At 41.3% G+C, this 15187-nt stretch overlaps 1 protein-coding gene across 1 annotated transcript in view; it reads right to left on the bottom strand.

Annotated features, from left to right (window-relative positions):
• TNFRSF21 (TNF receptor superfamily member 21) overlaps positions 1-15187 on the bottom strand; it is a 67128-nt gene that overhangs the window by 33952 nt on the left and 17989 nt on the right. Inside the window, exons 2-3 of the mRNA XM_019734754.3 lie at positions 13860-14511; positions 11595-12089 (exon numbers count right to left, since the gene is read on the bottom strand). Of these exons, the coding sequence (XP_019590313.3) occupies positions 11595-12089; positions 13860-14511 (1147 nt within the window). The remainder of the gene's footprint in view (positions 1-11594; positions 12090-13859; positions 14512-15187) is intronic.

The following is a 15187-nucleotide window of genomic DNA, read 5'->3' as shown; positions in this document are numbered from 1 at the left end:
TTTTGCATCACTGCAGGACCGGATTTTAGAATGGAAGGAGACGTTAGCCATACTTGAATCCAAGGCCTTCACCATACAAGTGAGCAAAAATCAGGCCCCACGAGGCCCTTTGCACAGCTTCCCTCTCCCACCAATGCTGCCCCACTCCACACGTCTCCTACTGAGGTTTCCATTTTCCCCTGTGCATGGGTGCTTCCCTTCTCCCCTTTCCCCAGGCTGCACTATCACCTCAGTAAACACCTCGTAACCTCATTTTAGAAAAAAGGAGCAGGCCAGGTGAGCAAAGTCCCTTCCATTCACCCTCGAGAATGCTGAGAATCAGACTACATGTGCCACAGTCGTTTTCTTGTTCAGTTCTTTCTGTACTGGTCCCTCCGGCTCCAAGACATGTTATGGCCACAGTGCCCAGCACAGAGGTTCTCTCAGCAGACATTTCTCCTGGTCCATAGGACCCCTGAAATTTGACCCTTCGTGGATTTCTACTTGGCTGAAAATCAAATATAACTGTCCCTCTTCCCTGACCTCAGCTCTCCATCAGTGCTTCACTCCCTATACAGCTTAACTCCCTGACTTTCTCGTGGGAGAAGAGAAAGAAAGGGAAGCTGAGCGAGCAGCTTTATCAACGTTACATATGATCTCATTCAATCTTCCTGCACCACCCCCTGACATAGAAGTTATGTCCACATTACAGATGAGAACATTGTAATGAGGTTCAGGAGTTTAGCACAGTTACATAGCTAGGGCTCATATTCAAAACCTGGGCCAATCTGACCCCTCCGCCCTCATCTTTCACTCCAGTGTGCTCCCTCCCAGGGCTAAGCAAAGTGTTACTAACCCTGTCTTTCTGAGTCTTGGTTGCTTCTTTGAATATAAATCATTTGCATATGTCTCCCCATCAACCCCCATTCACCATTAACAGGGTAATTGAAAGGGAGACACATAGAATTAAAGGAAAATAATGTTACAGTGACATATTTATGATGCTCTAGGTCCTCTCTGCCCTCACCCCCATCCCACCCCACTTCTTGAAAAGACAGGGACCAGAGTGACAATCAGTGTAGCACACTAGTTACCAGCTCAGGATCCAAAGCCAACTGCTTGGTTCCCCACTGACTTGAGGTGTGACCTTCATCAAGTCATGTAACCTTTCCGTGCCTATGTTCCTAATATGTAAAATGGGCATGATCCTGACATTATACAGCTGTTCTGAGAATTAAATTTAAAAAAATACATATAAATCCCAGAAAATAGTGCCTGACACATAGTAAACATTCAATAAACATGAAGTATTATTATTTCTCCCCAAACTAGTGTGTTGATAAGAAAGCATTACCCAGAGAAATAGTTGATAGACTTATCCTAGACAAGGACATGAAGTCAGAGAATACCAAGAGCAGCAGAAAGGCGTTTGAACCTTGGAGGGACAGGCTAAGAAGGTGTAAGGAAAGGAGAAATGGAGAATGCTTTTGTGTAGCAAAGGTTTTGTGTAGCTTGAAGAGCTTTAAGAATGTCTTTACTTTCACCTGCAGCCAAGATCTCCAAATTCATCTCCCAGCCACCAGCTCCTTCACCTCCCATAGTCTGAAATCATCCAATTAAGATGCTCAGCCCAGGTAGACACGGACCACACCCCCTTTGACTGACTTATCATCTAGGGACCATCACCCTTATCATGAAGACACTCTGGGGAGACACAAGTTAGGAGACGTTCCTCCTCTGAACATGCTTTCAATCCCCTCTCCTTCATCTACCTCCTGAGTCCCTGACAAAGGGCTAAGTTCTTTCTCTCCTGCAGCCTCAGCCTCCGGTATCCTCGCAGGCAAACATCCTCTCCATTTTCTCGAGAAACTCGAGTAATTGTTTTCAATCACGATATCCTCTGTACTGAACAGAACCCTGCAGCACTTGTGACAACATGTGAACTATAAAGGGCACTGTCCCAGGAGTCAGGAGACCCAAATTCTGGTCTCCTCTTTAAGAAAACTGGCAACATGACCTTGTACCCAAGGTCACCATTCTTCCCTGGACCTCAGTTTCAGCTTCTGCAAAGTGAGAGAATTGGACTAAATGAGTCTCTTTTAACTCTGACTCACACACACACACACACACACACACACAAAGACTAAATTTTCCATGATCTTCATTGCTCTCCAATTTGAAGTATTCCCAAACTAAAGCTAAAACACATGTTATATTACTAAAGTCTAGTAATAGTAAGCCCTGGTTCTAAGACATAGTGCCTTCAATTTAGTGTTCAAATACATATAATTACAGTAAAATAACACAAGTTAAGCAGTTTAATAACACCTCATTTTTTAAATGTCCTAATCTTTCCTTTACCTTGGGATCCCTTAAAGGTGAACCTGGTGACAAACATCCCCCATCATTTCCGAGTAGAATAGCACAGTGTACACGGGACATGTGGACCTCATATACTCTATTCCCCTTCTTCAGCCAAAGCACAACTAATTTGGAACCAGGCAGACTGACCATTGGATTTCTCTTAAGGAAAATAATTCAACATCTATACAACAACTCAAACAGGAGATCAAACAGCAACAAGAAGAATAGAGAGAAATATGGAACTAAGACAAGAGAATAATTCTTCTCTAATCTAATGTCTGTCAGACCATTTTTCCCTGAAGAAATTCATGGTTGTATAGCTAAAGACAAAACCTGTGGACAACAGCTTTGCCTGGACCGCTGTAGTGCCTGGCAGGGCCTATGGCCTGTTCCCTGAAGGTGACTTGGACATTGCCTTTCTGGAAGTAAAGTTAAAGGTTTCTATTACCCCAAACTGTCAACCTTATGTGAGTGACATTTTCCCCATCCTCAAGGATTATCTTCTAAAAGTTTAAGCAGAGAGTCCCAAGGAAGTACAAAAGCATGGATCTGTGGCAAACATGTAATTTAAGAAATGCTTTACTGGGAAGAGCAGTGTTCATACTGATGAGCCAAGAGAAGAATCTATGAAAGTTAAAAAGGGTTTCAGTGTAGCGAAAGCCTAACCCTATTTATTAATACTTAGCTAGAAGGGAAGGGGCGTACTCCCAGCACACGTGTATCCCACATGCTGCTCTAGGATGTGAGCTGCTGGCCACTTGTCAGCCAGGACAAAAGCTGAGCAACTTTTCCAAAGCACAGGAAGCACTTACTAGGTATGCCCCACCTTGTGACCGAAGCAAATGGTTGGGGTTCCCTGGCCCACCTGAGGAGACCAAGGTCTCCCTCAGCATAAAACTTCAGAAATGGATGAGAGCCATTTGCAGCTCCTTTGCAAACAAGGTGACACACTTGAAGGAACTGAAACATTCAGAACCTTAGTTCTGTAATAACTGCTCAATCTCCACTACACTATACAAATGTCTCACGTTCTCCCTAAAAGCATGCAGAATTATTGCACCTTCTCTTGGTCCTCCCCAACCGTGTGTCCTGATGGAAGTGGACATGTTTTTCTGCCCTGACTTTAGTATAAGCGCGAGGGAAAGCTCTTGTGTGTTGCAGTGAGCACACAGCCCATCTTTGGTATAAGTTTGGAATGCAGCTTGACCTCTTACCTCTGACTAGCAACACACTGGACTCCGCTCTACAGCACATGGCAGACCAATCAGCGCAGTGTTTCCTTGACAGACATCAGGTGACAGCAGGTATACTCAAATTGTTATGGCAAAATAGTCACCTTGATCAAACTCTGGTGACCTTCCTGTGATGGGTTCAAGTCTCCTCATTTTACAAACCAAGCGGAGATTCAAAGAGAGAAAGTGCTATGCCCAGGATCATCCAGCCTTTTAGTAGCAGAACCAGGTCTGGACTTCAATGTTTTTCACCCAATGTTATTTCTGCTGCCTGCAGCTTCCCCTTTGTACTGCAAGCTAACCTTTGAGGCATGCGCCCATGCCTCCACTCTATCATCTCATACTTCTTCAAAGGACTGAATTTCAGATATCCTTATCCTGTGTAGCAGATCTTGCGTCCCTTCCTTCCTCCCAACTGTCCTCAAGTAGCACTCTGTGTTTGGGTACTGAACTAAGAAGCTATTTGATGTAACTCAATTAATCCTCTCAGTTTCTATATAAGGAAAGCAGGGGTGGAGCTGGAGTCTAAAGATAGATGCATCTGTCTACCACTCGTGAGCCCTCTCTCCATTCAAACTTCATCAGTTGCTTGAGCAAATAGATGAAAGATAAGAGGAGAGACTGGTACCCAAGCTACCCTCTCCTTCTCTGTGGCTCCAGGCTAAGAGACAAGTTGTAGCAACTTCATGGCAGGTACAACTACAAGGTAAAATTGAGCTCTCCTGGTAAAAGCAGATATCTATGACAAGAAGACGGAGGAGCTGTGCAATCATGTAAGGAAAAATACAAGAATAACTGTCAGCTTTTCCTACCTCCCACATAGATCTGAAGATCATGCTTTGTTACTTATCCCTTCAGCAGACTGGGAAACAGTTACTACACTAAAAGTAAGGTTAGCAACAGTTGCTAGAATTCAAGTCTCTAAGAAAAACCAGACTGCTTATCTAAGTTGTGCAAGTCACCAGGAGGCTAGAAAGAAGCTACTAAAAGATGGCAAATCTATGGTATAGCTCAAGGACTGGTAAACTGTGACCCACAGGACAAGCCACCTATTTCTGCAAATAAAGTTTTATTGGAACACAGCTATGCCCACCTTTATGTGTAGTTTACGGCTGTTTTCCTACTACAAAAGCAGAGTTGAATAGTTGTAATACAGACTGTACAACCCTCAAAGCCCAGTATTTCCTAGTTGGCTGACCCCCAGTACAGAGAGTTTAGAGAAACTATTATTTGGGAGAGGATAAAGCCATATCCATATATAAAGCCAATAAACACTTATTTGATTTTCGGAGGCTTTCTGCCCATTTGAGAGGGCACTGCCTACAAAAGGAGATTAATTAAGCTAATAATTAATCATTAGATACGGCGGCAGACTCATGTTTCTAATATGCTCTTTTAAGGTGGCAGTTTTAGGTATAGTTGCGTGTATTTTAAAGGAGAATATTTTTGCCTTGCTCATAGTCAGTATTTCTGTGACTGAATCAGGAAACAAACCCAGAGATGAGCAGAGAGAATGGAGGTGATGGTGATATTGGAGGACTGACAATGATAATGCATCCTCTCCACCACCGTCATCGTCATCACTGCTAGCAGCTATGGACCACTGGTCACGTGGCCAGCAATGTACTAAGCACTGGGCACCGTTACTTATCTAGTTCTCACAACAAACTACGTGCTATTAGTGTTCCCATTTTATACATAAGGCAAATGAGGCACAGATTGGTTCATTAACTTGCCCTCTATCACACAGCTAGCAAATGAAACCAGGCTTTCGCGTCTTTGCTCTTAACTACATTTAATAACATTTTTTTTCTAACCTTATAAACAGAGGCCCAGAGAAATAAAAGTTCTTCACTGAAATAGTGAGGAAATGGAATATCTAGAATTTTAGGACCCAGTTTTATGGATGTAATTTCTAATTTATGATGCTGCTTTCCTCCCCAAAATTCTTGCTTCCACTGCCTCCCTCTTTCCCTCCTTCCCACCTTTGACCCAATCACATGACTCCCACAAGCTTCTCTGATTAAGGCAACCCGCAAAGCAAATCCATTTCCATTCTGGTTAAACACAAATGCTAAGCATTTACAAAGGTGCCTTGGCCTGAGAATTAGCGGGTTTCTCTCTTCCCATCACCCTACTTTCCAGTGTTCAGGGCCAGTGTTCCACTTTAAAGAAGCAAATCAGATGGAGGGATATCAGCAATCTCCCTGTAGCCAGTTTTTGCATATTTCAAAGCACTGCTGTCATGGAAACCCCCTTTAACCTCAAACAATAATTCTTCTTTAGTATATGGCAATTCAGTTTAAAGAACCCACCTTAAAATCTCTGTTTAAATCCCTAACACCACATGTTATTGTAAATTAAAAGGAACAAATCCCATAGTTCAATGACTTGAAAACAATCCAACCTTGAAAAGGATAAGTGGGTAAATCACGGTGATCTACAACAGTGCTATGCAGTGAACACTGTTTGATGGAAATGTTCTATGTCTGTCCTGTCCAATATGGTACCTCCACGCAATGCGTGGCTATTGAGCACTGAAGCTGTGGCTGGTGCAAGTGAGGAACTGGATTTTTAACTTTAGTTAATTTTAGTTTTAAATTTACTGCTTCCTGTGACTACCATGTAAGCCAGGTCAGCTCCGGACCACCCCTCCTTGAGCCCTGTGCTATTGGCCAGGCACAGGAGACACACAATAAGACCCAGTGTCCGCTCTCTAAGAACTTCCAGGCAAGGGGGGGAGACAACTCACGTACACAGAAACTATGAAATGGTGAAAGACAGTAAGAGCTAAAGGAATTAAGAAATCGAATCTTAGCATCTAGATCTATAGAATGAGTAAGACTTTTGCCCTTTTGCTGCTGCAGGTACAAAACAGTCTACTTGAAAAACAGTGCACCAGCTCTTTCACAATCCCCTTTGCAGTCAATTTAAAGGAGACGCTGTCTTTATATATCATGTACTTTAAGTAACCAGAATGGATTGCTATCCCGATCAAATGCTTACCTTCTCCCTAAGGTACAGGACTAAGAATGCGCTAATTAGGAACTAAGCCAGTTTAAACAAGATAAATCCAATTCCTTTGTGTCTCACCCTTTTTTTCCTTGATAGTCTTACGTCTGAAAGAAAAAGGAAATATGATTGAAGAGATATATACTGCCCACATCTTACTCCCTTTATCACCTTGCAGAACCTCCTCCACAAGTAGTTTCGGGGCAATTTCCACTCCTTACCTGCTTTTCAAACTTCTCCTCAGACCCCTAGTGCAACAGGTTGCTGGGGACCCAACTTTATAGTTTTTGCAAATAGTTAGAGAGAAGGGTGAATAAAGGAGAGGGGGTGGGGAGAAGAGAGAGAGAAGTCGGTAAGGAAGGGGGAGGAGGGGAGAAAGGAAGGAAACGTCAATAGGAATGACCCATTTTAGAAAAGGCAACGACAGAACAGCAGTTGGTTCTATTCCCAGCCATCCCCATCTCAAACTGGGACTGGACTACAGTTCTGTATCTTCCATAGTTATAAGGAAGTGACTGAACTGACTGTTTTGAGATAACTTGAGACTTTCTCAGTGCAACGTACAGCCAGTTGTGTATGGACTAAGTTTCACTATCTTTACTTTTGTGCCTTATGTGACAAAACAGATCAGACAAAATATATTATTTTCCATGTAACCTACCAATTAAGGCAAACCTGCATTAATCTTAATTTTAAAATTAAATGGAACATTTTGGACCCCCCACTTACCCCTTAATGTTGGGCGTATATTACAAAAAGAAATAGTTTTATTTCAATGACAAAAACATAAGCTGAACATTAACAGTAGACTTACATCTTTATGATATTTGGGTCCAGTAATAAACTCTTAAAAAGATTTGTGTGTGTAAAAATTTTGAAGGGACTTCCAATGCCTGTTGCTGACATAGACACATTGCAAGAAACCACACTTCAGTCCCAATCTACCAAACATAAAATTGACTTCAGAAAAGAAGGAAGCATTCAAAATACCATAGCACCCTCAGTTTTCCATCTTCCTAGCCACATAAGGACCCATCTTGTGCTTCTAACACTAGGATTCCATGAAAGTAGGATTGCAGTTTTGTGGAGTTCAACTTTAAAAATCCCAAATCCATGGTAGGCAGAGAGGGGTGAGGGGAGCCAAATAAAAAGGTTCTTGTTGGTGAGAAAGACGGGAACCAGAGGTCTAGCTTCAGAGTGCTGAGGGTCTACATGGCACTCAAGAGTATACGGCGTGTCTGCTTAAGGTGGGCAGGCGTAAGTGAAGTCTCATGTGACCTCGTATAGAGAACACAGAGCGCTAAGCGATTTTATCCCCACCCTCCTCCTCATGATCAATCCAGTGTCAAATGGACAAGGGCCAGAAAAGATCTTATTATACAGGATTATCTGCTGCCCAGACCTCACTGCAATCAGATCAACAAGATATTGTTTCCAGAGGCTTCTCTGAACACCTGGTTTTTAAACAGAACCATGCTCTGTAATGGGATTTTACTTGGTTGAACCTTTGAGAACAGCAATTTGGAAAGAATAGATAGATCTTCTTTAGAAAAATACCTTAAATATAAACATCCCAAAGTAAAACCCTGGGGGGAAAGGTTAAACCGTTGAAAAAGCTAGTTATACCAGAATGAGACTACAGTAGTCCCCTTCTCCTCAGAGGATGCATTCCAAGACCTCCCATTGGATGCTTGAAATTGCAAATAGTAATGAATCCTATGTGTAATTACTATGTTTTCTCCTATGCACACATACTTATGATAAAGTTTAATTTATAAATTAGGCACAAGAGATTACCAACAATAATAAAATAGAACAATCATGATAATATACTGTAATAAAAGTTATGTGAAAGTGGTCTCTCTCTCTCTCTCTCTCTCTCTCTCTCTCTCAGCAAATTAACACAAATTTCTTTTCCCTTCTTCACCATTTCATGGATAGAAGATTTGTTCTTGCTGTAGGTCTTAGCAACCTCAGCATATGATTTTTTTTCTTTCCTTATCAAGTTGAGAACTTTCACCTTTTCACTTAAAGGAAGCTCTTCTCTTTGGCGTATCCGAATTGCCAGCATCACTACTCTTGCACTTCCGGGCCATTATTAAGTACAATAAGGGTGACTTGAACACAAGCACTGCAATATGCAATAGTATGACAGTCAATCTGATGGCCAAGGCAACTACCAAGTAACTAAAGAGCAGGTAGCGTCTATAGCGTAGAGATGGTGGACAAAGGAATGAGTCACGTCCCAGTCCAGATGGAGCAAAACAGTATGAGATTTAATCACGCAACTCAGAATAGTGAGCAACTTAGAACTTCTGAATTGTTTACTTCTGGAATGTTCTATTTAATATTTTCAAATCACGATTGACCGCAGTAACTGAAACGAATAAGGGGGAACCACTGTATTGTCATTTAGTTGGAAAAGCATATTGCTGAAGTACTGCTTTCACAGAAAGTATGGTCGGGCTTTGCTTGATTTGGCACCTGCATTGTTTTTACAAAATTAAACATTATTTTAAGACTACAACCATAGTAGTTTAACATGTTACCATGATCATAAGAATGTCTAAGGCCACTGTTCTCAAGAATTGTGAAAACTACACTGCAAAAGAAAGTTTAGAAATATAGCTGACTAGAATCGAATCCATAAATGGAACTGCTAACGGAATGGAGTCACTTCTTTGATAACGTGAATAATGAGAGGAGAGTTTCAAATATTTACTTAATCTAGCAGGATGTACTCTACTAATTTTCTACTAATTAAATATATCAGAGCAAGTGTTCTGACTAGCCACTTAAAGGGCAATTTAATGAAATACCGAATCGTAGACCTCATCCTCTACCAGAGGAAAAAAGTACACTATCTATGAAGGCCCTTACTGGGTCAGTTGAGACCACTGGAATACAGACACTAAATTAAAATATTGAATCCATGCTAAATTTATTGAGGTCTGAAACTATACTATGTTTTTTAAAAGAGAATATCTTTATTGTTAGTAAATACACACTGAAATATCTAGGCATACAGGGCCAGGAAATGGTTCAGAAAAAAGTATTTTATGGATATATATATATATATATATATATATATATATACACACACATATGTTATATATATACACAATATATAGTATATATTATATAATATTACATAATATAATATTATGTAAACTATTCTATATTATGCATATTTTATAATTTATAAAATCTATTTTTATATAAGAGAGCACATAAGAAAGCAAAAAGGGAAAAAGATAAAGGGCAAAATGTTTACAACAGGTCAGTCTGGGCACAGGTATACAAGTATTTGTAGTATTCTTGGAATTTTTCCGTAAGTTTGAAATTATGTCCAAGTAAAAAAATTGTTTCCTTAAAAAGGAGAGGAGAATTGAAGCCTTCCTTCCCTAGCTGGGTTGCCAGCAAGGGGTGGTCTGATTCAAGTCTGGCAGGCTCTATCCCCATAGGATGTTCACCTCAGTCTGACTTCTACTTGGTTTGATCACTCACAGAAATTAGCAAAGGGAAGCAAAATGAGCTGCTGTTGTTTCTTCGCTTTCTCCAAATTTCTGATTATAAAAGTAGCATGTACTTATTTCAGAAAATTTGGGGAAAGGAAAGAAAACTTAAAAAAAAAAAAAAAAAAGACAAAAATATCCCACACATAAACCCCACCAAACTTGAAGAAACATCATTGTTATTTTGGATTATTTTCTTCCAGTCTTTATTCCAAAGTTTTAAGAGAACTGGGATTATAGTATATGAAGGGTGCAGTCTGGGTTGTTTTTTTCTTTATAACATAGTTTAAACATTTTCCTATGTCATAAGTCAAAAAAAAAAAAAAAACAAACAAGAAAAGTCTTCAGTGTCAACAAAATAGTCCATATTACAGTATTACAGATAGGCCATAACTTACTTAGTCATTTCCTTAAAGCTATCCCTTTGATTGTTTCCAACTTTATTATACATAATACTGAGTTAAAAGTTTAAGATCTTTGTGCTTCAATCTTTCATTTATTTTTTAGTAGTTCTGGTTTATACCTTTTTGTAATAGACTCACAAAAATAGAATTGCTGGGCCAAAGAGTGTAAGCATTTTTAAGACTCAATACAAAAGGCCAAACTACTTCTGTAGAAAGTGAACCTAACACCTTTATCTTTAAGGGGACAGAAGGCACTTGAACAGAATTATCAAAACTTCAGGGTGAAATCTCATTCAGGATTTAAAGAAAGGGAAGTTACTGCCACAGTCCAAACTCTGCCATCTTCAGATGAAACAGCTGCTGGGACAACTTCCATAAACTATTTTTTGCCTTCAAAAGAGGAAAAACAAATATTCCAGCTTGCATCAACACACACTGACTCCTATATGTTGAACATGTAGGGCCCAGCCTCAAATGATCACCAACCTATTAAGCTTTGGGTGTCTAAAGGACTTTCCTATTCTCCTGATAGAAATTGGATCCTAAAAATATAAGGAGGGGAAAAAAAGGTACATACGCAAAACATGAGAGGAATCTAAAACAAGGTTCAGGTGCAAAACAGCAAGCTTAAGACAAGTTGTTCTTCCCCCCTCTATTTTTTAAGTGGCCTCGTAATGTAAAAGTGAGGGCCCCATCAGTCAGGAGACATGGAGTCAGTCCCATCTGTCCTGAACAAACAACTAGCCTGCGTCAAGGATGCAGCCAAACCTCTGAACTTGATCTCCTCGCTTATTAAATGACAAGGTTGAACCAAGTCCCTAAAGGTCTCTCTCAGGTCTCATTCTGAAACATTCTCCTTTAAATGTGCCAGGGGAGAAAAGGGCAGAGTGGTTATTCTCTCTGAATGCAGCACATCAAATGCTGACCACTTCGTTTTTCATGACACAGCCAGCTCAAATAGCACTTGGTATACAAAAGAGATTCAAGGAACTTTGCATTTCCCACTCCTTCAGTCCCCTCAGAGGGACAACAGGGACTAGGGAAGGAGAGGCAGGGGGTTCTGTAAGCACGGAGAAAAGAAAGCTTACCATGGCCATTGCAGTAGTAGACCCACTTCTCCCGGTTCTGGGTTGGGGTAACGGATTTCTTCAGCCCTGCCTTTTCCACAATGGCGCTGGGATCCTGCCGGGGCCCCTTTTTTAGAGTCCGTGAGCTTTTCCGGATACTACACACCACTATCACGACGAGCACCAGCAGCAGGAAAAGCACAATCATCCAGGGCAGATGCTCGTTGATGTCAAAATGCTTGTGTAGGTTCTGTCTGAGATGGCCCCTCTTGATGCTTTTGATGGGTGTGCTGGTCTTCTCGCCCCCCGTGGCCTCCATGGAGGGCAGCAGCTTCAGGATGTGTCTGTGGTGGGAGCCTTGCGGGTGGTTGACTACCTGCAGGTTTGGGAGGGTCTTATTCACACCTTCCTCCCACCTTGCTGAGCTTGTGTTGTCAGGGACTGTCCCTTCCTGGATGCCACTTGGTACCTTTGGTCTAACAGAGGCAGAAGAGTTGGATTCTGTTGAGTTCATGCCTAGAAAAAAGAGTAAGGAGGGGGGAAGAGCTTTTCTATATTTGGGGATCTACATATTCCCTCCTCTTCCTGGTCCTCTCCAAACCAGGCCAGATAATTAAAGAAGAGATGACCTTTGGCGCTTAAGAATAAATTATATTGCACATTTTCATAAAGACCTGAAAAACACCTTTATGTGGAAGGTAAAAACTAAGCTTAGGGGTGGTCGGTTGGCTCAGTTGGTTAAAGCGCGATGCTCGTAACACCAGGGTTGCTGGTTCGATCCCCGCATGGGTCAGTGTGAGCTGCGCCCTCCACAACTAGATTGAAGACAATTGACTAGGAGCTGACAGGTCCTGGAAAAACACACTTTAAAAAAAAAAAAAAACAAAAAAAACTAAGCCTCGCAACTAAACTCATTCACTTCCTTGTGCCAAAACCAAGAGCATTCTCAGGGATCCAGCATCTGAACTCCACAGCAGCTTCTCCTGTGCTTCACATACGGAGCAAACACATGTATGTTCAGAGCTTTAACCAACTCTTAATTGTTCTGTCTATTCAGAGCACTAGTTTAAATTTCATTCCTTTGTCCAGTAATTCCTTTATTCCTCCACTTCCACCTTTTGACTATTTCATGATGCAATGGTAAAATTGAGACTATGACTAAGACAAAGAAAAGTGCTCAAACTCAAATTCACGTTTGACCAATGAACGGTTTGGTGAGACAGGTCAGTGAATAAAATAAGACAGGACAGAACTTTCTTAGGATCTTCAATTAATAGATAGATAAGATTTGGGCTGGCAGTTTAGTGGATTTCTTTCAGAGAAGTTTCCACAAGTTGTCTTCATTAACAAGTGTGAGAGCCAGAGATTTTGAGTCCCAAGAGACAGGACCCCACCTGTATCAGCCCTACCCCAGAGAAAACCTGGTCAGGTCATTTGAGCTCTCTAAGCCTGTTTCCTCATTTCAAAAGGGCGATTGTAAGAAGGCCCTCGTTATAGGATTATTATGGTCAAATATGATCACATTTGAAATTACACTAGAAAGCACAACTCAAGTTGGCTGTCATCTCATGAAAATTAAATTCAAACAAAAAAGGACTTGAAAATAAATACTAAATTGTATATTCTGCCTGAGGTTCAATATGAATTCTGAGGAAAATTGAGATACCTGATGAAAGGCATCAAGTTAAAATCATTCGAAAAAAATAAAATTATTATTTTCCAGATGTGAATGCTAGGTACCTTCAATGTGATACAAATTTGCCTGTCCTGAAGCTTCTAACTTTCTTTCTCCTTCTTTGCCCCACCTTGGGTCCAATATTCACTCATCCCTCCCTTCCAGATATCGTGGTATTTGCTCTCCTTCTTCCTCCTTCTGACCTTTTGGCTTTCTGCCCAGGATCAACTCCACGTCGCACAACTTTTAATCTGGAAGGGACCTTAAACATCTAAATCATTCATTTATTGGACAAGTTTGAAACCAAGGCCAGAAGAAGTTCAGTGACTTATGTAAGGCCACACACTGTCCTTGTTTCACTCTGTTCTTATTTTCTAGCTTGATGTGACCTAGTTTTTAGATACCTGATGCCCCTAACTGCAAAACTTCTGAGTCTAAATATTTCTAAAACGTCCAAAGAAGCCAGATTTAATTAGCTACAAAATACAGGCCCTTTCATCAAGGGGTGACTTAAACAAAATGAAGAAAACATCCTTGGTACAAACTCACTGTTGGTATCTTCACTGGGCTCAAAGCCTTCCTCAAATAAATAACTCAGGAGCTTAAGTTACCTTTGGGAACATAAGTTGAGGAAGGGACTTCATGAGATTCCATGTGCTCAGGGCGTGAAAAGATGGTTGTGCCAGAGGAAGATGGGGCTGTACTGGAGAAGGACGGGAGTGTGCCACAGACGTTGTCTGCCTCCTTGGTGCCTGGCTTGATCACCACCAGGTTCTGACTCAGACAGTCTGTGTATGTTTTGCATTTCATCACACTAGAAGGCACATCAGAGAAGGTCCCCCGAGCACACTGCTTACACCGCACGTCCTCGTTCTCCGACCCTTTCTTCCGCACACCCCAACCCACAGGACACACCGTGTGGGGGACACAGGTACCATTAGACTGGAACATGCCACGTGGGCAAGTGCATTCTCGGTCAGTCAAGGCAGCACAAGGTAATTTCTCAACCATTAGTCGTGGGCATGGCTGACTACAGTCATGGCATTTCTCTATGCCATTCTCATGCCTGGTAAAAGTCCCCACCGGACACCTGCTACAGACACGCAGGCTTGTGTTGGTACAGTGCTCAGACACATAGGTTCCTGCCGGACACTTGTCACAGGTTAGCACCTGGCCGGTGGCACGGTCAACGTGGTGATATTTGCCGATGATAGTTGGGGCCTTCTGTTCTGGCTGAGCAGAGGTGGTGCTAAGGAATCCAAGCTGAAAGAAATAAAAGGGAATGGGGAACGGACAAAAACAAAGACGTTATGTAAGAACAGCATGAAGAAAAGATGGAACACTCTACCACCACCATCATCCTTCCTAGTAGAGATCTGACCAGTACTGTGTCTTCCTAAGACTAGGTTGCAATACAATAGAAAGAGAGAAACAAAGACTCCGATTCCCTCCCAGGGCCTGACCTACTAGCGGTGAAGCTTTGGGTTCCTTGCCTGACCTTTGCCTCAGCCTCTTTTTCTTCCATCTGTAAAAGCTGACAATACCTCTCAATTGATTATAAACATCAACTGAAAATATCAATATGGAAGCACTCTATAACTCATATTAAAAATGCTATATAGAAGTCAAACATCCGAATGCAAGAAGAAACTAACTTGCTGAACAGCTGTCTTTCTTTCCATGACCCAAATGTTAAGTTACCATTTCTTGATACCAGGACAAAGCAACTGAGAAGTAGGATGGCATATATTCAAGCTGCTACTTCCATAGCACCAGACTACCCGGTTGGTGTTAACTGATAAACATGGCATAGTTTTTTCAAATATTTCATCTTTGCAAAGCTATAAAGAGGGTGCCCCAAAAATGTAGACACATTTTTAAGAAAGGAAAAACTGTATTAAAATTGTAATACCCAATATATACCGATAACAAAAGAGGA

This window comes from Rhinolophus sinicus, chromosome 2, assembly GCF_057876585.1.
Source record: "Rhinolophus sinicus isolate RSI-liver-muscle chromosome 2, RSI-T2T, whole genome shotgun sequence".
NCBI classification, from domain to species: domain Eukaryota; kingdom Metazoa; phylum Chordata; class Mammalia; order Chiroptera; family Rhinolophidae; genus Rhinolophus; species Rhinolophus sinicus.
Note: the sequence above shows the minus strand (reverse complement) of the source record. Positions and strands in the feature narration are given on the sequence as shown.